At 51.1% G+C, this 24,441-nt stretch overlaps 2 protein-coding genes across 5 annotated transcripts in view; both read right to left on the reverse strand.

Annotated features, from left to right (window-relative positions):
• LOC135505256 (uncharacterized) overlaps positions 1-24,441 on the reverse strand; it is a 114,168-nt gene that overhangs the window by 33,162 nt on the left and 56,565 nt on the right. The gene's annotated exons all lie outside the window — the stretch shown is intronic.
• On the reverse strand, positions 405-1,899 carry LOC135503793 (uncharacterized protein DDB_G0284459-like). Its single transcript, XM_064921931.1, has one exon. The coding sequence runs from the start codon at positions 1,534-1,536 to the stop codon at positions 406-408; it is 1,131 nt and encodes a 376-aa protein (XP_064778003.1). The 5' UTR covers positions 1,537-1,899; the 3' UTR covers position 405.

The following is a 24,441-nucleotide window of genomic DNA, read 5'->3' on the forward strand; positions in this document are numbered from 1 at the left end:
TCTCCTCATCCGTCGCCGACAGACTTTTTGACTTGAGCTCCGAGCGGTTTGAATCCGACAGGACATCGACTTCACCGGGCCCAGTGTTTTGGTTTTCACCTGTCGGCTCTTCACTACCATCAGGGACTTTTACCACTGTCCCTGTGTTGCTGTCTCTCTCCATATCCCCACTACCCCAGTCTAAAAAGAATCGATTGTGACTATGAGAAGGCATATTGACTCCTTCACGACTAAGGCTGAAGCTCTGAAAGGGGATACTGACTCCATAGTCCCTTACAGGAGAAGCAGCTTTCCCCGCTCCCTCCCCTGTGTCCGGACCTCTCTCTCTGTCGATGACATCATAGTTGCAGTCACCTGACTTGCCGTTCTCTTCCTGACCGCCCAGGGTCTTCTCTGCTCCCTGTGTTACCCCGGCAACAGTGTTGAAGCTGTGAGGGACTCGGTGTGTTTGTTGTTGTCTGATTCTCCTCCTCCATCACGTCTAACTAAACGACCACATGATAAGTCCTCTGAGGCAGTACTTGATCCTGGCCTTTCCTGCTGCTGTCCTTGTTCCTGTTGCCGAGCAAAACGGTTCAGACGAATCACTGAATCTGATTGGTTAAGGGCTGCATTTTCAGTCGAATCGGGTACAAAGGGGTCTCTAGTCTCTTCGCAGGGCTCCTGTGTCTTCACTGTTGCTGGCACCGGCAGCGTGGGGTAGACACTTTGTTCTAACGCAGAGGGAGAGGATAAATAGCTACAGTCTCCACTGGAACAAAGCCCATCCTTAGACGAGCCGAAAGGAGCCAGGCTGGGGTCAGATGAGGTCTTGTCCTCTCCTTTACCTGTTCTGACACTCTTTCTTCCTGTTTGCTCCACGGCGTTAACTGTTTGTGCACTCCCCGTGTCGTCTCCCTGCACATCACCACCACGCCAATCTAAAAAGAAACGATTATGAGAGGGCCTGTTGGCTCGGATGTCTGCTATTTCACTCCTCGCATCTTTCTCCTCATGGAGAGCTACTAGTACTAGTGATTCTGTCAGTGTTTGTGTCTGCTCCTGTTCCACATGCTGATATCTGGTCTCTCTGATTGGCTCTCCTGCTTTCTTATCAGTCCCATTACTCTGCTGTTGTGTACTTGTCTGATTCCATTTTCCTTTCTGCTTGTCCTCCTCTATTTCCTGTTGATTATCCACTGTTTGTTTTTCCTCTTGAGAGAGATTCTCATCCCCCTTTTTATGTTCTTCCTCTGTTTCCTTCTCCTCTGTTTCCTTCTTCTCTGTTTCCTTCCCCTCTGTTTCCTTCCCCTCTGTTTCCTTCCTCTCTGTTTCCTTCCCCTCTGCTTCCTTCTCCTCTGTTTCCTTCCTCTCTGTTTCCTTCCTCTCTGCTTCCTTCCTCTCTGTTTCCTTCTCCTCTGTTTCCTTCCTCTCTGCTTCCTTCCTCTCTGTTTCCTTCTCCTCTGCTTCCTTCTCCTCTGCTTCCTTCTCCTCTGTTGCCTTCTCATCATTTTGTCTCCTCTCTTCCTTCCTTTCCTCTGTTCTCTTTTGTTTCATTTTGTCCTCTGTGTTTACATTGAGAGGCTGGCTGCTTATTGGCTGCTCAGCACTGAGTGGTGGGCTGACATGTATGACGTCATCTTTAATGGACAAACCCACACCGATGACCTCATCATTAATGGATGCGGCGCCACTGAATAGATTAACCCTAAGAGGCTCTTCTACCTGGGGCTCAGGAATGGTGTTATCAGATCCAGCTGTTGATACTGTTGTGGACTGAGGCTGAGAGGGTGATTTAGAGATGAGGATTTTTTCCGGAAGCTTCTCACTAACTTCCTCTTTAACCTTTTCAGCCAGTGATCCTTTGTCAACACTGCTGCCAGTCTCATGCGCTTCCTCTTCCTCCCTGTGTCTCAGATAATCTCTATACTCTGAATCCAGTATTGCAGATGCTGCCTGTCACTTCCTGTATCACATGATCACATTTCCCCTGTCACATGATCAGGAATCGATGATGTCAGTGACTCAGGGGGACCTGTGCTTCAGTATCACTATTGGCCCAATGCTATCAGATTGTCAGCATGATCATTGGAATACTGGCCTCAGTCACTGATGCTCATAGTGACTTCAGCCTCAGCTCCAGGGACCTGGTTGCTTCCTCTTCAGCCTCAGCTCCAGCCACGGTCGTTGCTTCCTCTTCAGCCTCAGCTCCATTGCCTCAGCCCAATGCTATCAGCTTCCTCTTCAGCCTTCCAGATCCCTTCAGCCTCAGCTCCAGGCTTCCTCTTCAGCCTCAGCTCCACAGGCTTCCTCTTCAAGCTCCAGCCACGGTCGTTGCTTCCTCTTCAGCCTCAGCTCCAGCTCAGCTCCAGCCTGCTTCCTCTTCAGCCTCAGCTACGGTCGTTGCTTCCTCTTCAGCCTCAGCTCCAGCCACGTTGCTTCCTCTTCAGCCTCAGCTCGTTGCTTCCTCTTCAGCCTCAGCTCCACGGTGTTGCTTCCTCTTCAGCCTCAGCTCCAGCCAGCTCCAGCCGTGTTCGTTGTTGCTTCCTCTTCAGCCTCAGCTCCAGCCACGGTCGTTGCTTCCTCTTCAGCCTCAGCTCCAGCGTTGCTTCCTCTTCAGCCTCAGCTCCAGCCAGGGTCGTTGCTTCCTTCAGCCTTCAGCTTCCTCTTCAGCCTCAGCTCCAGCCGTGTTCGTTGCTTCCTCTTCAGCCTCAGCTCCAGCTTCCTCTTCAGCCTCAGCTCCAGCCGTGGTCGTTGCTTCCTCTTCAGCCTCAGCTCCAGCCAGCCTCAGCTCAGCCACGTTGCTTCCTCTTCAGCCTCAGCTCCAGCCACGTGTTCGCTTCCTCTTCAGCCTCAGCTCCAGCTCTTCAGCCTCAGCTCCAGCCACGGTCGTTGCTTCCTCTTCAGCCTCAGCTCCAGCCACGTGTTCGTTGCTTCCTCTTCAGCCTCAGCTCCAGCCACGGTCGTTGCTTCCTCTTCAGCCTCAGCTCCAGCCAGCCGGTCGTTGCTTCCTCTTCAGCAGCTCAGCTCCAGCCTCAGCTCCAGCCGGTCGTTGCTTCCTCTTCAGCCTCAGCTCCAGCCGTGTTCGTTGCTTCTCTTCAGCCTCAGCTCAGCCTTCAGCCTCAGCTCCAGCCGTGTTCGTTGCTTCCTCTTCAGCCTCAGCTCCAGCCACGGTCGTTGCTTCCTCTTCAGCCTCAGCTCCAGCCACGGGTTCAGTTGCTTCCTCTTCAGCCTCAGCTCCAGCCGTGTTCGTTGCTTCCTCTTCAGCCTCAGCTCCAGCCCGGTCGTTGCTTCCTCTTCAGCCTCAGCTCCAGCCACGGTCGTTGCTTCCTCTTCAGCCTCAGCTCCAGCCACGGTTCGTTGCTTCCTCTTCAGCCTCAGCTCCAGCTTCAGCCTCAGCTCCAGCCGTGTCAGCCTCGTTGCTTCCTCTTCAGCCTCAGCTCCAGCCACGTGTTCGTTGCTTCCTCTTCAGCTTCAGCTCTTCAGCTTCCTCTTCAGCCTCAGCTCCAGCTCTTCAGCCTCAGCTCCAGCCACGGTCGTTGCTTCCTCTTCAGCCTCAGCTCCAGCCGTCAGCCTCAGTGCTTCCTCTTCAGCCTCAGCTCCGCTTCCTCTTCAGCCTCAGCTCCAGCCGTGTTCGTTGCTTCCTCTTCAGCCTCAGCTCCAGCCACGGTCGTTGCTTCCTCTTCAGCCTCAGCTCCAGCCACGGTCGTTGCTTCCTCTTCAGCCTCAGCTTCAGCCTCAGCTCCAGCCACGGTCGTTGCTTCCTCTTCAGCCTCAGCTCCAGCCACGGTCGTTGCTTCCTCTTCAGCCTCAGCCAAATCCAAAGAAGGGAAGTCTTTACTCTGAGGCCCCTCTCTACCCTTCATAGGATCTGAAGGGGATTGGTTAGGGACATTCATCTCTGGAATACGAAGCCCAGTGTCTAGCACAACTTCGGCCCCGGCTCCATCCTCAAGTCTGTCCCCAGCCACAGTGGGAGGGCCTCTAGAACATTGTGGAGTCTGTGGCAGCCTCTGTCTGGTCTCCATATGATCTGTGACAGGAAGGTCATGGTGAATTGATTGGTCTGATTGGTCTAATTGGCTTGTGTGCTGATCAGCCTGAATGGCGGGCTGGTCCTCATCCGGTTTTGTCTGCAGCATCGTAGTGACTACTACAGCCGTGGTGTTGGTCAAGGTCACATCTCCAGAGGGGTTTGATCTCGCTCCACCGTCTGGCTGGATAGAGAGGGAACCTACACTGGGCACTGCACACAGACACTGGGCACTGCACACAGGTCCAGCAGAGGTGAAGGCATCTTCAAAGAAAAACTGGAAAACAGATTCACTGGATGTGGTGGTGAGATGCTTCTGAGCAGGGGATGGTGTGAGGGATGAGGAAGAAGGAGGAGGAGGAGGAAGTTTGAAATCCACCTGCTCTGAGTCTGGCACTGGGACTGGGTCTGGGTCTGGGTCAGCTGCATTAAGAGTAGATATAGGAGCGGAGTCCTGACGTCTTTTACTATTGTCTTCGACTACTAATGCTCCAGAATCTCCATGTGCGGTCTCTGGAAGCCCTGTCCTAGCTAACAGGCACGATTCTACTTTTCCTCCATCTTGTCCATACGTATTCCCTCCCTCTTTCTCTCCTCTCTCCTTCTCTCCTTCCTCTGACCCCTTCCCAGACTCTGACCCCTTCCCAGACTCTGACCCCTTCCCAGACTCTGACACCTTCCCAGCGTCTTTGACATCTCTTCCTGGTTGGGACTTCCGCTGAGGCTCCTCCTGGAAGTCAAGTGGGTTCAGTGTTGGAAGAGCATCTCCAGCTAGAGCCTCTTGTGGTGGGCTTACGGCTGGTGGTGGTGGGATCTCTGGCTTCTTGGAGCTGAGGAAGTTATGGGAGGTGAAACTGGATTCAGTCACTGGGTGATGAAGGTTCTCGTGTATCTTCAGTGGAGGCAGGGAGGCACAGTCCAGTCCAGTAGCTGGTTGGGAGACAAAGACATCATTGAGGCCTATAGAAGAGCTATCATCAGCTTTCACCGTATCTTTGAAAAACAGTTTCCTGTTGTCCCCTACATTGCCCATCCGAGCCAGCTGGAACACCTCAACTCCAGCCATGGTGGGGCCTTCCACTACACCACTGCCAAAGCCTTGAGACTGAGGCTGTACTGACCTGAGGAGTGTAGCTTCACTCTCGGTGCTGGTGTGGTCGACACGGACCGGTTGATCCGAGCTCACAACTGGAGCTGAGCTCTGCTGTGTCTGAAAAACCAGTGGAGGCTGAGGTGAGATAAAGGAGGAGGCAGATGGAGGATCCTTCCCTGTCTCTCTGCCGGTGTCTGAGAGGAAAGCTTCTCTTATTTCTCCTGGGACAGGTCCTAAAGTTCCTCCTTTCTCTTCTGGATCCTCCTGGCTCTGTTTGAGACAAACCCTGTCCTCTGTCTCTGTGTCTCCCTTTGTGTTTCTTCTGGAGCCCTGTGACTGTGTCTCAGAGTGGTCTTTAAGACCTAGGACAGGTCCTGTGGGCACCCTTCCTCCTTTCTCCTCTAGTTCTGGACTCAGGCTGTGTTTGAAAGGAGACGACTCTGTACCTCTGTTCTCTTCTGACTTCAGACTCTGTTCGACACAAAGTTTGTCGTCTCCTGACTCCTTGGTCTCTGTGCCCCTCTTTGTGTTGTTGATGTCCCGGGTCTCCTCGTGCTCAGCAGAGTGAAAGGGAGGGAGGAGAGATGAAAGGAGAGCTAAATCTCTGTTTTCTGTCTGCCGGAAGGGCTGAGAGACAGAGAGACTGCCTTGTTCTTGTTTTACAGAGGTGCTGAGCTGAGACTGAAGAGATGAGAAAGCTGAATCTCTGTTGCCCTGTTGCTGTACTGGTGGAAAGAGAGAGAGACAGACCTGATCAGCAGAGATGATGATGCTGCTGCTGGCAGATGTGAAGGTGGTCGAGGAGGCTGCGATGAGCTCAGCCCCCCGGCAGCACTGCGACGATGGTAATGAGTCGACAGGAACAGGAATGGCAGTGGTGGTAGAGTCAGGGGGCTGACACGTCTCACTCTCAGCTGATGACACCCTGCCCGTCGCTGTCGGATGGCTCAATGAAACCTGCTCTCTGGCAGCAGCTTCCCCTCCTCTCCCTCCTCTCTGTTCTCCGCCTTCCTTTCCTCCTCCTCCTCCTCCTCTTTTTCCCTCCTCTCCCTCCTTTCCTCCTCTCTCCAATCCAGTGTTGTTGTCTTCCTGGCAGTGATGTCCCGTGATTTCCCAGAGGGGAAAAGGAGAGGTATCAGATACGTTGTGGACTTCTGTCCGGTGTCCAGACTCTTTCTCCCCCTTCTTCTCTCTCTCCGTGGCTGGAGAGAGTGTGCTGGTCCCTGGGGTGCCGCTGACGGGCTTCCCCCCTCCCGTCTCTTCACTCTCCGGTGAGCTGCGAGGCACAGCGTTATTGCTGCAGTGCTGGTCAGACGCTGATACAACCCTCGTCTCTGTCTTTGTATCCTCAACAGGGAGTGCAGGTGAGACTTTTATCCCCGTGTCGATTGAAGAGACCTGGGTGTGTCTGCACGCCGGGTGGAGAGGAGCTGTTTCTCCTGCAGAGCACTTCAACAGACTCTCCTCTATCCCCTCTGAACCTCTTCCTCTGTCTCCTAGTGCCACCGACTCTGTTACTGCCGTGTCTCTCTCCAGCCAATCGAGCTGCCTGTTTTTCCCCTCTCCCTCACATTCGATCATTTCTGGCATCGTGGGTGTTGTCATGGGCAACGTGTTGCCAGCGGCAGCAGTGGCCACTACTGAAGGCTCTTCAAGGGCGCTCTTCTTCCTCTCCCCCTCCTCCTCCTCCCTCGCTTCCTCTCCTATACAGGCTCGGTTCTGAATCTGAGCATGTGTTTCTCTCTGGTTCAGTGTGTGTGTGTTAGTCTGGTTCAGTGTGTGTGTGTTTTTTCCACAATTTACAGAGAATACATCTTCTTCCTGTGTTGTTCTATCTGATCTCTGATCAGAAACACGGGCAGAGATTGAGCTGACGTTACGACGCAGATCAATAACTGTGGTCTGGACAGATGTATTCCTGTCATTATCATTAACCCTTCCTGTTGCATTGTGGTTCCGTTCTGGGGTTTGAACACCGTGAGTCAGAGAGAAGGAACGACCTGTCTGGCGGTGGTCTGCAGATTTCTGAAGCTCCTTGGGTAGGGTTGGGGCCAGACTGGGGGCAGGTGAACCAGCCTGGACAGTCGCTGGGGGGCTGGAGCTGGGTTGGGCCTGGGTTGGGGCCAGGCTTGTAGTAAGGTGATCCCCACAGCCTTTGGATGAGGGGCTGGAGCTGGTCTGTCCCTTGGGGCTCAGCTGTTCTTGGTAACCTGAACTCTTGCCCTGTGGTTCTCCGTTTGTCCCTGAATGGATGTCTGACTGTGTCTCTGGCTTTGACTCTGGCTGTGTATGTGTCTCTGGCTTTGCCTCTGGCTTGGACTCTGTCTGTGTCTCTGGCTTTGACTCTGGCTGTGTATGTGTCTCTGGCTTTGCCTCTGGCTTGGACTCTGTCTTGGAATCGGTCTGTGTCTCTGGCTTTGACTCTGGCTGTGTATGTGGCTTGGACTCTGTCTTGGACTCTGTCTGTGTCTCTGGCTTTGACTCTGGCTGTGTATGTGTCTCTGGCTTTGACTCTGGCTTGGACTCTGTCTGTGTCTCTGGCTTTGACTCTGGCTGTGTATGTGTCTCTGGCTTTGACTCTGGCTTTGACTCTGTCTTGGACTCTGTCTTGGACTCTGTCTGTGTCTCTGGCTTTGACTCTGTCTGTGTCTCTGGCTTTGACTCTGGCTGTGTATGTGTCTCTGGCTTTGACTCTGGCTTTGACTCTGTCTTGGACTCTGTCTTTGTCTCTGTCTGTGTCTCTGGCTGTGTATGTGTCTCTGCCTTTGACTCTGGCTTTGACTCTGTCTTGGACTCTGTCTGTGTCTCTGGCTTTGACTCTGACTGTGTATGTGTCTCTGGCTTTGACTCTGGCTTTGACTCTGTCTTGGACTCTGTCTGTGTCTCTGGCTTTGACTCTGTCTGTGTATCTGGCTTTGACTCTGGCTGTGTATGTGTCTCTGGCTTTGACTCTGGCTTGGACTCTGTCTTGGACTCTGTCTGTGTCTCTGGCTTTGACTCTGGCTTTGACTCTGTCTGTGTCTCTGGCTTTGACTCTGGGTGTGTATGTGTCTCTGGCTTTGACTCTGGCTTTGACTCTGGCTTTGTCTCTGTCTGTGTCTCTGGCTTTGACTCTGACTGTGTATGTGTCTCTGGCTTTGACTCTGTCTTGGACTCTGTCTGTGTCTCTGGCTTTGACTCTGTCTGTGTATGTGTCTCTGGCTTTGACTCTGGCTTTGACTCTGTCTTGGACTCTGTCTGTGTCTCTGGCTTTGACTCTGGCTGTGTATGTGTCTCTGGCTTTGACTCTGGCTTTGACTCTGTCTTGGACTCTGTCTGTGTCTCTGGCTTTGACTCTGGCTGTGTATGTGTCTCTGGCTTTGACTCTGGCTTGGATTCTGGCTTGGACTCTGGCTTGGACTCTGGCTTTGACTCTGGCTGTGTATGTGTCTCTGGCTTTGACTCTGGCTTGGATTCTGGCTTGGACTCTGTCTGTGTCTCTGGCTTTGACTCTGGCTGTGTATGTGTCTCTGGCTTTGACTCTGTCTTGGACTCTGGCTTTGACTCTGGCTGTGTATATGTCTCTGGCTTTGACTCTGTCTTTGTCTCTGTCTGTGTCTCTGGCTTTGACTCTGTCTTTGTCTTTGTCTTTGTATCTGTCTGTGTCTCTGGCTTTGACTCAGGCTGTGTCTGTGTCTCTGTCTTTGACTCTTTCTTTGACTCTGTCTTGGACTCTGTCTTGGACTCTGTCTTGGACTCTGGCTGTGTCTCTGGCTGTGTATGTGTCTCTGTCTTGGACTCTGTCTTGGACTCTGTCTTGGACTCTGGCTGTGTATGTGTCTCTGGCTTGGACTCTGGCTTTGTCTTTGTCTGTGTCTCTGTCTGTTTCTCTGGCTTTGACTCGGGCTGTGTATGTGTCTCTGGCTTTGACTCTGTCTTTGTCTCTGTCTCTGTCTCTGTCTCTGTCTCTGGCTTTGACTCTGGCTGTGTATGTGTCTCTGGCTTTGACTCTGTCTTCATCTCTGTCTGTGACTCTGTCTTTGTCTCTGTCTGTGATTCTAGCTTTGACTCTGTCTTTGTCTCTGTGTGTGTCTCTGGCTTTGAATCTGTCTCTATCTCTGGCTTTGACTCTGTCTCTGTCTGTGTCTCTGGCTTTGACTCTGTCTGTATCTTTGGATGTGTCTCTGGCTTTGACTCTGTCTTTGTCTCTGTCTGTGTCTCTGGCTTTGAATCTGTCTCTGTCTGTGTCTCTGGCTTTGTCTGTGTCTCTGTCTCTGGCTTTGACTCTGTCTGTGTCTCCGTCTGTGTCTCCGGCATTGTCTCCAGCTTTGTCTCCGGCTTTGTCTCTGTCTTTGTCTCTGGCTTTGACTGTGTCTGTGTCTCTGTCTCTGTCTGTGTCTCTAGCTTTGACTCTGTCTGTGTCTGTGACTCTGGTTTTGACTCTGTCTGTGTCTGTGTCTCTGGCATCCTCTCTGTCCGTGTCTCTGGCTTTGACTCTGTCTGTGTCTCTGTCTCTGGCTTTGACTCTGTCTTTGTCGCTGGCTCTGGCTTTGACTCTGTCTGTGTATGTGTTTGTGTCTCTAGCTTTGACTCTGTCTTTGTCTCTGTCTGTGACTCTGGCTTTGACTCCGTCTGTGTCTCTAGCTTTGACCCTGTCTTTGTTTCTGTCTGTGGCTCTGGCGTTGACTCTGTCTTTGTCTGTGTCTCTGTCTGTGTCTGTGTCTCTGGCTTTGACTCTGTCTGTGTCTGTGTCTCTGGCTTTGACACTGTCTGTGTCTTTGGTTGTGTCTCTGGCTTTGACTCTGTCTTTGTTGCTGTCTCTGGCTTTGTCTGTGTCTGTATCTCTAGCTTTGACTCTGTCTCTGTCTGTGTCTCTGGCTTTGACTCTGTCTTTGTCTCTGTCTGTGACTCTGGCTTTGTCTGTGTCTGTGTCTCTGGCATTGTCTCTGTCTCTGGTTTTGACTCTGTCTCTGTCTGTGACTCTGGCTTTGACTCTGTTTGTGTCTCTGGCTTTGTCTGTGTCTGTATCTCTAGCTTTGACACTGTCTGTGTATGTGTCTCTGTCTTTGTCTGTGTCTGTGTCTCTGTCTGTGTCTGTGTCTCTGGCTTTGACTCTGTCTGTGTCTGTGACTCTGGCTTTGACACTGTCTGTGTCTTTGGTTGTGTCTCTGGCTTTGACTCTGTCTTTGTTGCTGTCTCTGGCTTTGTCTGTGTCTGTATCTCTAGCTTTGTCTCTGTCTGTGTCTCTGGCTTTGTCTCTGTCTGTGACTCTGGCTTTGTCTGTGTCTGTGTCTCTGGCATTGTCTCTGTCTCTGGCTTTGACTCTGTCTCTGTCTGTGACTCTGGCTTTGACTCTGTTTGTGTCTCTGGCTTTGACACTGTCTTTGTCTCTGGCCTTGACTCTGTCTTTGACTCTGTCTGTGTCTCTGGCTTTGACTCTGTCTGTGTCTGTGTCTCTGGCTTTGACTCTGTCTGTATCTCTGGTTGTGTCTCTAGCTTTGACTCTGTCTGTGTCTCCGCCTGTGTCTCCGTCTGAGTCTCCATCTGCATCTCTGGCTTTGACTCTGTCTGTGTCTCTAGCTTTGACTCTGTCTGTGTCTTTGGATTTGGCTTTGTCTTTGTCTGTGTGTCTGTCTCTGTCTGCATCTTTGGCATTGTCTCTGTTTGTGTCTCTGGCTTTGACTCTGTATTTGTCTCTGTCTGTGTCTCTCGCCTTGACTCTGGCTTTGACTCTGTCTGTGTCTCTAGCTTTGACTCTGTCTGTGTCTTTGGATTTGGCTTTGTCTCTGTCTGTGTGTCTGTCTCTGTCTGCGTCTTTGGCGTTGTCTCTGTTTGTGTCTCTGGCTTTGACTCTGTATTTGTCTCTGTCTGTGTCTCTCGCCTTGACTCTGGCTTTGACTCTGTCTGTGTCTGTGTCTCTGGCTTTGACTGTAGCTTTGACTCCAGCTTTGACTCTGTCTGTGTGTCTAGCTTTGACTCTAGCTTTGACTCTGTCTGTGTCTCTAGCTTTGACTCTGTCTTTGACTCTGTCTGTGTGTTTAGCTTTGACTCTTGCTTTGACTCTGTCTTTGACTCTGTCTGTGTCTCTGGCTTTGACTCTGTCTGTGTCTGTGTCTCTGGCTTTGACTCTAGCTTTGACTCTGTCTTTGACTCTGTCTTTGACTCTGTCTGTGTGTCTAGCTTTGACTCTAGCTTTGACTCTGTCTGTGTGTCTAGCTTTGACTCTAGCTTTGACTCTGTCTGTGTGTCTAGCTTTGACTCTAGCTTTGACTCTTTCTGTGTGTCTAGCTTTGACTCTAGCTTTGACTCTGTCTGTGTGTCTAACTTTGACTCTGTCTTTGACTCTGTCTGTGTGTCTAGCTTTGAATCTAGCTTTGACTCTGTCTGTGTGTCTAGCTTTGACTCTAGCTTTGACTCTGTCTGTGACTCTGAGACTTTGCCTGTTTTCTTTTTCCTCCTCCTTTTCTGTGAGTTTGTCTTTTTCTCCATGCCTAACTTGATATCATAATGTTGTGTTGACTCTATCTGCTTGGATTCAGCCTGCTTGGATTCAGCCTGCTTGGTCTCAGCCTGCTTGGACTCAGCCTGCTTGGACTCAGCCTGCTTGGACTCAGCCTGTGAGTCTGCCTGCTTGGTCTCAGCCTGCTTGGACTCAGCCTGCTTGGACTCAGCCTGCTTGGACTCAGCCTGCTTGGTCTCAGCCTGCTTGGACTCAGCCTGCTTGGACTCAGCCTGCTTGGACTCAGCCTGCTTGGACTCAGCCTGCTTGGACTCAGCCTGCTTGGTCTCAGCCTGCTTGGTCTCAGCCTGCTTGGACTCAGCCTGCTTGGACTCAGCCTGCTTGGACTCAGCCTGCTTGGACTGTGCCTGTGAGTCTGCCTGCTTGGACTCAGCCTGCTTGGACTCAGCCTGCTTGGACTGTGCCTGCTTGGACTCAGCCTGCTTGGACTCAGCCTGCTTGGACTCAGCCTGCTTGGACTCAGCCTGCTTGGACTGTGCCTGTGAGTCTGCCTGCTTGGTCTCAGCCTGCTTGGACTCAGCCTGCTTGGACTCAGCCTGCTTGGACTCAGCCTGCTTGGACTGTGCCTGCTTGGACTCAGCCTGCTTGGACAGTGCCTGTGAGTCTGCCTGCTTGGTCTCAGCCTGCTTGGACTCAGCCTGCTTGGACTCAGCCTGCTTGGTCTCAGCCTGCTTGGACTCAGCCTGCTTGGTCTCAGCCTGCTTGGACTCAGCCTGCTTGGACTCAGCCTGCTTGGACAGTGCCTGTGAGTCTGCCTGCTTGGTCTCAGCCTGCTTGGACTCAGCCTGCTTGGACTCAGCCTGCTTGGTCTCAGCCTGCTTGGACTCAGCCTGCTTGGACTCAGCCTGCTTGGACTCAGCCTGCTTGGTCTCAGCCTGCTTGGACTCAGCCTGCTTGGACTCAGCCTGCTTGGACTCAGCCTGCTTGGACAGTGCCTGTGAGTCTGCCTGCTTGGTCTCAGCCTGCTTGGACTCAGCCTGCTTGGTCTCAGCCTGCTTGGACTCAGCCTGCTTGGACTCAGCCTGCTTGGACTCAGCCTGCTTGGTCTCAGCCTGCTTGGACTCAGCCTGCTTGGACTGTGCCTGCTTGGACTCAGCCTGCTTGGACTCAGCCTGCTTGGTCTCAGCCTGCTTGGACTCAGCCTGCTTGGACTCAGCCTGCTTGGACTCAGCCTGCTTGGACTGTGCCTGTGAGTCTGCCTGCTTGGACTCAGCCTGCTTGGACTCAGCCTGCTTGGACTGTGCCTGCTTGGACTCAGCCTGCTTGGACTGTGCCTGCTTGGACTCAGCCTGCTTGGACTCAGCCTGCTTGGGCTCAGCCTGCTTGGACTCAGCCTGCTTGGACTCAGCCTGCTTGGACTCAGCCTGCTTGGACTCAGCCTGCTTGGACTGTGCCTGTGAGTCTGCCTTAGTCTCTTCTGAGGTGTTTTGTGCTGTCAGCTGGTCTGTTTTAGGCCCTACTACTAAACCTATTCGTAGCTCTGCTCTCTCTGCCTGCTCTCTCTGCTCCACAGACTCTAGACCTATCAGGGTCTCTTTAAATAAATCTGCATCTGTTGTCGAGTCCAATGGCATCTGAGTGTCTGTTTCCTTCAGTGCATCTGCCTTTCTTTTGGAGTGAATCTCTGCCTCTGCCTCTCTAGCCATTCTCTCAAACAGTTGTAATGTGCTTTCCTCTTGTTCAGCCTCTTTGGCTGCGCTCTCTTCAACTGGTTTCTTGTTATTTCCCAGAAGGTAACTTCTGAAACTAAACCCTTCGGTATAGGCTGTGACCCTCTGACTTGTTGATGTGTCTCTGTTTCCACGCTGTGTTTCCTCGTTGCCATTTTCACCGTTGTCGTTGCCGCGGTATCCTGGCTGGATCACAAGTAGGGGAGGTGGTGGTCGTATCCGTGGCGATGGAGAAGATGACTCTGCGTCCTTGGGAATAGTAACAGTCACTCCTCCTCCCGTATCCCTTCTTCCTTCCTCTTGCTCATAGTGGACTGAATATTTGGGCAGAAGGCCCACGGGTGGGCATTGACCACTGGCCTCAGAGACACGGAGGTCTGGTATGCTCAGAGAGGCCATTTGTTCCTCGTATTCCTGGAAGGCCTGGAGCAGCTCCTGCTCAAGCAGCATGGCAGGGGACAGGGGTGTGAGAGGTGGAGCACTCTGCATGGGCATACTAGTAGACTGGGCTTGGGACAACGGTAGGGAAGATAGTGCTGGGAGGGGTGGGCACAGGAATGGGGCACCTTCAACGGGCAGGGCAATCGGCAGGGCTGGGACCCTCTCCAGGGACAGAGCTGGAGACGGGGGCAGAAGGGGTGGGGATAGGGCACCCTCCATGGGCTTGGCAGTAGGTTTGGGGGAAGGAGGGGTACGGATGTCTGTGGGAACTAGGTCAGCATGGCCGGGATGCCTGAGGTCCAGGGTGGGGTGGGGTATGGGGACCACCCGGGCAGGAGGGTGGAGTGGGGTTGGGTGGGTGACCCCAGCCGGATAGGAAGGTGGGCAGGGAGATAGAGTTAGTTACTGGGAACTGGTCATCAAAACAGCTGTCCATTCCATGATGCTACAGAAAACGCATAGCACACGCCGAGCAGGGGCAAGTCTCAACTCCATACACAGTTACTGCAATCTGCACACTGCACACAGGTACTGCACTGCAATCTGTACACTGCACACAGGTACTGCACTGCAATCTGTACACTGCACACAGGTACTGCACTTCACTGCAATCTGCACACAGCACACATGCACTGCACACTGCACCTACACACAACACTGCACTATAATCTGTACATTGTACAAAGCACTGCATTCAGAAATGTTATAATATGAATAGCCAGACTGCATAAAATAAGAGCATTCATTTAACACAACCAGATGCATAACTCAGTCAAAACAATGGTTTAGTGAACACATCTGGTATCTTATAGATAATGGTTTAGAGTACACATCTGGTATCTTATAGATAATGGTTTAGACTACACAACTGGTATCTTAATGATAATGGTTTAGAATGCACAACTGGTATCTTATAGATAATGGTTTAGAGTACACAACTGGTATCTTATAGATAATGGTTTAGAGTACACACCGGGTATCTTATAGATAATGGTTTAGAGTACACAACTGGTATCTTAAAGATAATGGTTTATAGTACACAACTGGTATTTTTTAGATAATGGTTTAGACTACACAACTGGTATCTTATAGATAATGGTTTAGAGGACCCACCTGGTATCTTATAGAAAATGGTTTAGAGTACACAACTGGTATCTTAAAGATAATGGTTTAGAGTACACAACTGGTATCTTATAGATAATGGTTCAGAGTACACAACTGGTATCTTAAAGATACTGGTTTAGAGTACACAACTGGTATCTTATAGACAATGGTTTAAAGTACACAACTGGTATCTTAATGATGATGGTTTAGAATGCACAACTGGTATCTTATAGAAAATGGTTTAGAGTATACACCTGGTATCTTATAGATAATGGTTTAGAGTACACAAGTGGTATCTTATAGATACTGGTTTAGAGTACACAACTGGTATCTTATAGATAATGGTTTAGACTACACAACTGGTATATTATAGATAAATGTTTAGACTACACAACTGGTATCTTATAGATTATGGTTTAGAGTACACAACTGGGATCTTATAGATAATGGTTTAGAGTACACAACTGGGATCTTATAGATAATGGTTTAGAGTACACAACTGGGATCTTATAGATAATGGTTAAGAGTACACAACTGGTATCTTATAGACAATGGTTTAAAGTACACAACTAGTATCTTAATGATGATGGTTTAGAATGCACAACCTTGTATCTTATAGACAATGGTTTAAAGTACCCACCTGGTATCTTATAGAAAATGGTTTAGAGGACACAGCTGGTATCTTAAAGATAATGGTTTAGAGTACACAACTGGTATCTTATAGATAATGGTTTAGAGTACACAACTGGTATCTTATAGACAATGGTTTAAAGTACACAACTAGTATCTTAATGATGATGGTTTAGAATGCACAACTGGTATCTTATAGAAAATGGTTTAGAGTATACACCTGGTATCTTATAGATAATGGTTTAGAGTACACAACTGGTATCTTATAGATACTGGTTTAGAGTACACAACTGGTATCTTAATGATGATGGTTTAGAATGCACAACCTTGTATCTTATAGAAAATGGTTTAGAGTATACACCTGGTATCTTATAGATAATGGTTTAGAGTACACAAATGGTATCTTTTAGATACTGGTTTAGAGTACACAACTGGTATCTTATAGATAATGGTTTAGACTACACAACTGGTATCTTATAGATAATGGTTTAGAGTACACACCGGGTATCTTATAGATAATGGTTTAGAGTACACACCTGGTATCTTAAAGATAATGGTTTATAGTACACAACTGGTATTTTATAGATAATGGTTTAGACTACACAACTGGTATCTTATAGATAATGGTTTAGAGTACCCACCTGGTATCTTATAGAAAATTGTTTAGAGTACACAACTGGTATCTTAAAGATAATGGTTTAGAGTACACAACTGGTATCTTATAGATAATGGTTCAGAGTACACAACTGGTATCTTAAAGATAATGGTTTAGAGTACACAATTGGTATCTTATAGACAATGGTTTAAAGTACACAACTGGTATCTTAATGATGATGGTTTAGAATGCACAACTGGTATCTTATAGAAAATGGTTTAGAGTATACACCTGGTATCTTATAGATAATGGTTTAGAGTACACAAGTGGTATCTTATAGATACTGGTTTAGAGTACACAACTGGTATCTTATAGATAATGGTTTAGACTACACAACTGGTATATTATAGATAAATGTTTAGACTACACAACTGGTATCTTATAGATTATGGTTTAGAGTACACAACTGGGATCTTATAGATAATGGTTAAGAGTACACAACTGGTATCTTATAGATAATGGTTTAAAGTACACAACTGGTATCTTATAGATAATGGTTTAGAGTTCACAACTGGTATCTTATAGATTATTGTTTAGACAACTGGTATTTTGTAGATAATGGTTTAGACTACACAACTGGTATCTTAATGATGATGGTTTAGAATGCACAACTGGTATCTTATAGATAATGGTTTAGACAACTGGTGTCTTATAGATAATGGTTTAGACAACTGGTATCTTAAAGATAACCTGGTTAAAAGTAGTGCTCCATATAGGGAATAGGGTGCCAGTCCTGGTTAAAGTAGTGCACTCTACAGGGAATAGAGTGCCAGTCCTGGTTAAAAGTAGTGCACTATTTAGGGAATAGGGTGCCAGTCCTGGTCAAAAGTAGTGCACTATTTAGGGAATAGGGTGCCATTTAGGAAGCAGGTAATGGTTCTTTTCTCTGAATCAGAGAGCAGGAAACAGAGTGTTCACTCATAAAGAAAGGGGATGTCATTATTGTTTTCTACGGTGGTCACTTAGCATTCAGAGACACGTCCTCTCCTCCATCATCTACCCTCGTTAAAGCCAGCGGGCGCGCAGGAGAGGACAGGAAGCCGTAATAAACCTCTTCATTGGTTTGCTGAATGGCTGAATCATTGCTGCTGAGTCATTGTAGCCAGGGTCACTGGACACTGCCAAGTACATGTCTGCCTATTCCCTATATAGTGCAATACTTTTGACCAGGACTGGCACCCTATTCCCTATATAGTGCACTAGGAATAATAAGTGGACTAGGAAGTAGACACTGGACAGTGATGGACTGGGCAGTAGACACTGGGCAGTGATGGACTAGGCAGTGATAGACTTGGCAGTAGACACTGGGCAGTGATAGACTTGGCAGTAGACACTGGGCAGTGATGGACTAGGCAGTAGACACTGGACAGTGATGGACTGGGCAGTAGACACTGGGCAGTGATGGACTGGGCAGTAGACACTGGGCAGTGATGGACTAGGCAGTGATAGACTTGGCAGTAGACACTGGGCAGTGATGGACTAGGCAGTAGACACTGGGCAGTGATGGACTAGGCAGTAGACACTGGACAGTGATGGACTGGGCAGTAGACACTGGGCAGTGATGGACTAGGCAGTGATAGACTTGGCAGTAGACACTGGGCAGTGATGGACTAGGCAGTAGACACTGGGCAGTGATGGACTAGGCAGTGATGGACTAGGCAGTAGACACTGGGCAGTGATGGACTAGGCAATAGACACTGGGCAGTGATGGACTAGGCAGTGATGGACTAGGCAGTGATTGACTTGGCAGTGATGGACTAGGCAGTAGACACTGGGCAGTGATGGACTAGGCAGTGATTGACTTGGCAGTGATGGACTAGGCAGTAGACACTGGGCAGTGATGGACTAGGCAGTAGACACTGGGCAGTGATGGACTAGGCAGTAGACACTGGGCAGTGATGGACTAGGCAGTACACTGGGCAGTGATGGACTAGGCAGTACACTGGGCAGTGATGGACTAGGCAGTAGACATTGGGCAGTGATGGACTAGGCAGTACACTGGGCAGTGATGGACTAGGCAGTACACTGGGCAGTGATGGACTAGGCAGTAGACACTGGGCAGTGATGGACAAGGCAGTGATAGACTTGGCAGTAGACACTGGGCAGTGATGGACTAGGCAGTAGACACTGGGCAGTGATGGACTAGGCAGTAGACACTGGGCAGTGATGGACTAGGCAGTAGACACTGGGCAATGATGGACAAGGCAGTGATAGACTAGGCAGTAGACACTGGGCAGTGATGGACTAGGCAGTAGACACTGGGCAATGATGGACTATGCAGTAGACACTGGGCAGTGATGGACTAGGCAGTAGACACTGGGCAATGATGGACAAGGCAGTGATAGACTTGGCAGTAGACACTGGGCAGTGATGGACTAGGCAGTACACTGGGCAGTGATGGACTAGGCAGTACACTGGGCAGTGATGGACTGGGCAGTGATGGACTAGGAGTGTTGGACTAGGCAGTAGACAACGTTTTGTTTAAAGTCAACTAATTGTTTAATCAGTGTTATTCTGTGATTGGCTGGACTTCAGGACAAGAAGTTGAGCTAATGTGTGAATGTTTGTTCACTCAACAAACTTTGCTCACAGTGAGCTGTATGTATAAAAGTGCGTTGAGTACAATGACAAATTTGTGTTTTCCTTTGGGTCAAGCTATATATCCAAATTTTGAGCTAACTCACAATCCTATTTTAGCTCGCTGTCTTACAATTATATGTTGAATCAACAAACTGTGTGTTATTTGCAGTATGTTTTCTCAAAACCACTCAATACTATCCCCACCCTGGCTGACTATCCCCACCCTGGCTGACTATCCTCCCCACCCTGGCTGACTATCCCCACCCTGGCTGACTATCCTCCCCACCCTGGCTGACTATCCCCACCCTGGCTGACTATCCTCCCCACCCTGGCTGACTATCCCCACCCTGGCTGACTATCCCCACCCTGGCTGACTATCCCCACCCTGGCTGACTATCCCCACCCTGGCTGACTATCCCCACCCTGGCTGACTATCCTCCCCAACCTGGCTGACTATCCTCCCCAACCTGGATGACTATCCTCCCCACCCTGGCTGACTATCCTCCCCAACCTGGCTGACTATCCTCCCCACCCTGGCTGACTATCCTCCCCACCCTGGATGACTATCCTCCCCACCCTGGCTGACTATCCTCCCCAACCTGGCTGACTATCCTCCTCAACCTGGCTGACTATCCCCACCCTGGCTGACTATCCTCCTCTACCTGGCTGACTATCCTCCCCAACCTGGATGACTATCCTCCCCACCCTGGCTGACTATCCTCCCCAACCTGGCTGACTATCCTCCTCAACCTGGCTGACTATCCTGAACCTGGCTAACTATCCTGAACCTGGCTGACTATCCTCCCCAACCTGGCTGACTATCCTCCTCAACCTGGCTGACTATCCTGAACCTGGCTGACTATCCTGAACCTGGATGACTATCCTCCCCACCCTGGCTGACTATCCTCCCCACCCTGGCTGACTATCCTCCCCACCCTGGCTGACTATCCTCCACAACCTGGCTGACTATCCTCCCCAACCTGGATGACTATCCTCCCCACCCTGGCTGACTATCCCCACCCTGGCTGACTATCCTCCCCACCCTGGCTGACTATCCTCCCCACCCTGGCTGACTATCCTCCCCAACCTGGATGACTATCCTCCCCACCCTGGCTGACTATCCTCCCCAACTTGGATGACTATCCTCCTCACCCTGGCTGACTATCCTCCCCACCCTGGATGACTATCCTCCCCAACCTGGCTGACTATCCTCCCCACCCTGGCTGACTATCCTCCCCAACCTGGCTGACTATCCTCCTCAACCTGGCTGACTATCCTGAACCTGGCTGACTATCCTGAACCTGGATGACTATCCTCCCCACCCTGGCTGACTATCCTCCCCACCCTGGCTGACTATCCTCCCCACCCTGGCTGACTATCCTCCACAACCTGGCTGACTATCCTCCCCAACCTGGATGACTATCCTCCCCACCCTGGCTGACTATCCCCACCCTGGCTGACTATCCTCCCCACCCTGGCTGACTATCCTCCCCACCCTGGCTGACTATCCTCCCCAACCTGGATGACTATCCTCCCCACCCTGGCTGACTATCCTCCCCAACTTGGATGACTATCCTCCTCACCCTGGCTGACTATCCTCCCCACCCTGGATGACTATCCTCCCCAACCTGGCTGACTATCCTCCCCACCCTGGCTGACTATCCTCCCCACCCTGGCTGACTATCCTCCTCACCCTGGCTGACTATCCCCACCCTGGCTGACTATCCCCACCCTGGCTGACTATCCCCACCCTGGCTGACTATCCCCACCCTGGCTGACTATCCCCACCCTGGCTGACTATCCTCCTCAACCTGGCTGACTATCCCCACCCTGGCTGACTATCCTCCCCAACCTGGATGACTATCCTCCCCACCCTGGCTGACTATCCTCCCCAACCTGGCTGACTATCCTCCCCACCCTGGCTGACTATCCTCCCCACCCTGGATGACTATCCTCCCCACCCTGGCTGACTATCCTCCCCAACCTGGCTGACTATCCTCCTCAACCTGGCTGACTATCCCCACCCTGGCTGACTATCCTCCTCTACCTGGCTGACTATCCTCCCCAACCTGGATGACTATCCTCCCCACCCTGGCTGACTATCCTCCCCAACCTGGCTGACTATCCTCCTCAACCTGGCTGACTATCCTGAACCTGGCTAACTATCCTGAACCTGGCTGACTATCCTCCCCAACCTGGCTGACTATCCTCCTCAACCTGGCTGACTATCCTGAACCTGGCTGACTATCCTGAACCTGGCTGACTATCCTCCCCACCCTGGCTGACTATCCTCCCCACCCTGGCTGACTATCCTCCCCACCCTGGCTGACTATCCTCCACAACCTGGCTGACTATCCTCCCCAACCTGGATGACTATCCTCCCCACCCTGGCTGACTATCCTCCCCAACCTGGATGACTATCCTCCCCACCCTGGCTGACTATCCTCCCCAACCTGGATGACTATCCTCCCCAACCTGGATGACTATCCTCCCCAACCTGGATGACTATCCTCCCCACCCTGGATGACTATCCTCCCCACCCTGGCTGACTATCCTCCCCACCCTGGCTGACTATCCTCCCCAACTTGGATGACTATCCTCCTCACCCTGGCTGACTATCCTCCCCACCCTGGCTGACTATCCTCCCCAACCTGGATGACTATCCTCCCCAACTTGGATGACTATCCTCCTCACCCTGGCTGACTATCCTCCCCACCCTGGCTGACTATCCTCCCCACCCTGGCTGACTATCCTCCCCAACCTGGATGACTATCCTCCCCACCCTGGCTGACTATCCTCCCCAACTTGGATGACTATCCTCCTCACCCTGGCTGACTATCCTCCCCACCCTGGCTGACTATCCTCCCCAACCTGGATGACTATCCTCCCCACCCTGGCTGACTATCCTCCCCAACTTGGATGACTATCCTCCTCACCCTGGCTGACTATCCTCCCCACCCTGGATGACTATCCTCCCCAACCTGGCTGACTATCCTCCCCACCCTGGCTGACTATCCTCCCCACCCTGGCTGACTATCCTCCTCACCCTGGCTGACTATCCTCCCCACCCTGGCTGACTATTCTCCCCACCCTGGCTGACTATCCTCCCCACCCTGGCTGACTATCCTCCTCACCCTGGCTGACTATCCTCCCCACCCCGGCTGACTATCCTCCCCACCCTGGCTGACTATCCTCCCCACCCTGTTACCTGAATAAATGCTTTTGTTTTTCAGTACAGTCGTGGTCCCCCTCATCTCTCCTGATATTATAGCCACCACAGCAGCACTGCCTATTTGTTTTCCTGAGTCACTGTAGGGACACTGGACACAATGCATTAAGACAGTCACTTTGTATCAGCCCTGATATCATAGCCAGCCACAGAACAACATTGCTCTTTTGTTTTTGTACTGACTGAGTCATCATGTTTCATGAAAGGGAATGCATTCAACTGTGTCTTCCGCATTTAACCCAATCAGAGAGGTGCGGGAGGCTGCCATAATCGACATCCAGGTCTTCTGCTCCCGGGGAACAGTGGGTTAATTGCCTTGTTCAGGGGGCAGAACGACAGGTTTTTACCTTGTCAGCTCAGGGAACCTTTCGGTTACTGGTCCAACCGGCTACCTGCCACCCATGATGAGATCCTGGGCAGTAGACAATAGGTACTAACGCAATTTACATTCACATAATTTAGTAGACGCTCTTATTAAGAGCGACTTACAGGAGCAATTAGGTTGAAGTGCCTTGCTCAAGGGCACGTCGACATAATTGTTACCTGGGGATTTTCGAACCAGCAACTTTCCGGTTACTGGCCCAATGCGATTAACTGCTAGGCTCAGAGTATGTGAGTGGAGCCGAGCTGGAGAGAAGCTTGCCCAATATGACTGGAGCATGGAGTGAGATTCCCAAAGGTTGGCCTTCTCTTCCGCTCCTATTTCTCTCCAGTAGCGCTCACCTGACGAGCTCAGGGCATGCCCGGCCCAACATGCATCTGTAGCCTACTCGTGTGCTGCTACAGCCCCTTGATTTAGCTACTGTCATGGAGTTTTACTAAATATTTTCATAAAGAAACTGATACAAACACACAGGTGAAAAAAGCAAGGTGACTTGCAAAAGATGAGAAGACGAACCAAGAGCAAGAGAGGGAGTGTGGTGATGTAATGTCCACAACTAAAGAAGAGAGGGAGTGTGGTGATGTAGTGTCCACAACTAAAGAAGAGAGGGAGTGTGGTGATGTAGTATCCACAACTAAAGAAGAGAGGGAGTGTGGTGATGTAATGTCCTCAACTAAAGAAGAGAGGGAGTGTGGTGATGTAGTGTCCACAACTAAAGAAGAGAGGGAGTGTGGTGATGTAGTGTCCACAACTAAAGAAGAGAGGGAGTGTGGTGATGTAATGTCCTCAACTAAAGAAGAGAGGGAGTGTGGTGATGTAGTGTCCACAACTAAAGAATCATTGTGGAATCTGAAAAGACACCTGTCAGGAAAGCATGATGGTGTACTTACTACGTGCACATGATAACAGACAGGAACCAGATGGGTAGGAAGCTAAGCTAACTACCTGACATGATGACTCCTTGCTGTCCCCAGTCCACCTGGCCGTGCTGCTGCTCCAGTTTCAACTGTTCTGCCTTATTATTATTCGACCATGCTGGTAATTTATGAACATTTGAACATCTTGGCCATGTTCTGTTATAATCTCCACCCGGCACAGCCAGAAGAGGATTGGCCACCCCACATAGCCTGGTTCATCTCTACCCGGCACAGCCAGAAGAGGACTGGCCACCCCTCATAGCCTGGTTCCTCTCTACCTGGTACAGCCAGAAGAGGACTGGCCACCCCTCATAGCCTGGTTCCTCTCTACCCGGCACAGCCAGAAGAGGACTGGCCACCCCTCAGAGCCTGGTTCCTCTCTACCCAGCACAGCCAGAAGAGGACTGGCCACCCCTCAGAGCCTGGTTCCTCTCTACCCAGCACAGCCAGAAGAGGACTGGCCACCCCACATAGCCTGGTTCCTCTCTACCCGGCACAGCCAGAAGAGGACTGGCAACCCCTCATAGCCTGGTTCCTCTCCACCCGGCACAGCCAGAAGAGGACTGGCCACCCCTCATAGCCTGGTTCCTCTCCACCCGGCACAGCCAGAAGAGGACTGGCTACCCCTCATAGCCTGGTTCCTCTCCACCCGGCACAGCCAGAAGAGGACCGCCCACCCCTCATAGCCTGGTTCCTCTCTACCCAGCACAGCCAGAAGAGGACCGCCCACCCCTCATAGCCTGGTTCCTCTCTACCCAGCACAGCCAGAAGAGGACTGGCCACCCCTCATAGCCTGGTTCCTCTCTACCTGCTACAGCCAGAAGAGGACTGGCCACCCCTCAGAGCCTGGTTCCTCTCTACCCGGCACAGCCAGAAGAGGACTGGCCACCCCTCATAGCCTGGTTCCTCTCTACCTGCTACAGCCAGATGAGGACTGGCCACCCCTCATAGCCTGGTTCCTCTCTACCCGGCACAGCCAGAAGAGGACTGGCCACCCCTCAGAGCCTGGTTCCTCTCTACCCGGTACAGCCAGAAGAGGACTGGCCACCCCTCATAGCCTGGTTCCTCTCTACCCGGCACAGCCAGAAGAGGACTGGCCACCCCTCAGAGCCTGGTACCTCTCTACCCAGCACAGCCAGAAGAGGACTGGCCACCCCTCATAGCCTGGTTCCTCTCTACCCGGCACAGCCAGAAGAGGACTGGCCACCCCTCAGAGCCTGGTTCCTCTC

This window comes from Oncorhynchus masou, chromosome 18 (assembly GCF_036934945.1).
Source record: "Oncorhynchus masou masou isolate Uvic2021 chromosome 18, UVic_Omas_1.1, whole genome shotgun sequence".
Classification (NCBI taxonomy): Eukaryota; Metazoa; Chordata; class Actinopteri; order Salmoniformes; family Salmonidae; genus Oncorhynchus; species Oncorhynchus masou.

What these genes read in the sequence shown, in the direction of transcription:
- LOC135503793 (XM_064921931.1), bottom strand. Translation starts at nt 1,536, where the DNA reads ATGAAACAAAAGAGAACAGAGGAAAGGAAGGAAGAGAGGAGACAAAAT.